At 66.5% G+C, this 1,416-nt stretch overlaps 1 protein-coding gene across 1 annotated transcript; it reads left to right on the forward strand.

Annotated features, from left to right (window-relative positions):
- Positions 1 to 257: 257 nt before the first annotated feature.
- On the forward strand, positions 258 to 1,087 carry LOC135455453 (GTP-binding protein Rhes-like). Its single transcript, XM_064728675.1, has one exon. The coding sequence runs from the start codon at positions 406 to 408 to the stop codon at positions 1,030 to 1,032; it is 627 nt and encodes a 208-aa protein (XP_064584745.1). The 5' UTR covers positions 258 to 405; the 3' UTR covers positions 1,033 to 1,087.
- The last annotated feature ends 329 nt before the right edge of the window (positions 1,088 to 1,416 follow it).

Consider the following 1,416-nt stretch of genomic DNA (forward strand, 5'->3'; position numbering starts at 1 on the left):
CAGCTGCCGTGGCTCTGTGGGGACTGGCGGTGCCGCGGTTTCCTGCGCTAGCGGCGGCGATGCAGCAATGCTGCTGCTGCACTCCAGGGCTGCGCTGTGCGGATTGGCCCGCAGCACCCCGCTCTCCTCCCTCCCTGCCCTCCCTCCTCCAGCACCCACAACCCTCAGAGATTGGACAGCTTGGTGCCACATGGCACAGAGGGACCAGGATAAAAAAATGAGCCGGGCTCGGGGCTTGTAGAGTCCGCGGAGAGAAGTTCGCGGAGCGGTGACACCAACATTCCTTGGCTGCGCTGAGTCACAGGGAGGACGGACAGACAGACACACCACCGGGGCTGCAGGCACCCAGGGACACCTGCAGGGTGAGCACCAGCTGCGGAGCATCCTGTCCCCTCCGTGCCAGCCATGTCCCTGGTGGCCAAGGAGAAGAACCACGTCCGCTTGGTTTTCTTGGGAGCTGCCGGCGTGGGCAAGACCTCTCTGATCCGGCGCTTCCTGCTGGACACCTTCGAGCCCAAGCACCGGCGCACGGTGGAGGAGCTGCACAGCCAGGAGTACGAGGTGAGCGGGGCCACGGTCAAGGTGGAGATCCTGGACACCAGCGGCAGCTACTCCTTCCCGGCCATGAGGAAGCTCTCCATCCAGAACAGCGACGCCTTCGCCCTGGTCTACGCCGTGGACGACGCCGAGTCCTTCGAGAGCGTCAAGAGCCTGCGGGAGGAGATCCTGGAGGTGAAGGAGGACAAGTTCCCTCCCATCGTGGTGGTGGGCAACAAGGCGGAGAGCGGCGGCGAGCGGCGCGTGCCCCTGGAGGAGGCGCTGGCGCTGGTGGAGCTGGACTGGAACGGGCGCTTCGTGGAGGCGTCGGCCAAGGACAACCAGAACGTGCTGGAGGTGTTCAGGGAGCTGCTGCAGCAGGCCAACCTGCCCAGCCGGCTCAGCCCCGCGCTCTGCAAGAGGAGGGAGACGCTGCCCAAGGAGCAGGCGCTCCGGCCGCCCATGAACAAGACCAACAGCTGCTCCGTGTGCTGAGCCGCTGCCCCGGGGCTGGCACCGCCTGCAAACTCAGGTGGGCTGGGTGGGAGAGGCTCTGCCTCGGCCAAAACCTCCCCTGCTGCCTCCCACCCCTTCCCTCCTGTTCCCCACCCAGCCCACGGGAGCGGAGAGGGCGGGAGGTGATGGGGAGGTGGGATGCTGGGTGCTGGGATGCTGGGTGCTGGATGGGTGTAGGGAGTTCCCAAAACAGCAGGAGGCTCACCTGGGGAGCAGCCGTGGGTCAGCCAGGGCAGGGGGCACAAACACCAGGGCTCTGGCAGATGTGGGCACCTGCAGCTGCATCACCGCTGTCCCAGGGCACCCAGGTCCGGTGTCACCTCGTCCCAAGCACCTCCAAGCTCCTGGCATGGCTCTGGCACC

The sequence above is a fragment of the Zonotrichia leucophrys genome, chromosome 18, assembly GCF_028769735.1.
Source record: "Zonotrichia leucophrys gambelii isolate GWCS_2022_RI chromosome 18, RI_Zleu_2.0, whole genome shotgun sequence".
Lineage (NCBI taxonomy): Eukaryota > Metazoa > Chordata > Aves > Passeriformes > Passerellidae > Zonotrichia > Zonotrichia leucophrys.

What these genes read in the sequence shown, in the direction of transcription:
- LOC135455453 (XM_064728675.1), top strand. Translation starts at nt 406, where the DNA reads ATGTCCCTGGTGGCCAAGGAGAAGAACCACGTCCGCTTGGTTTTCTTG.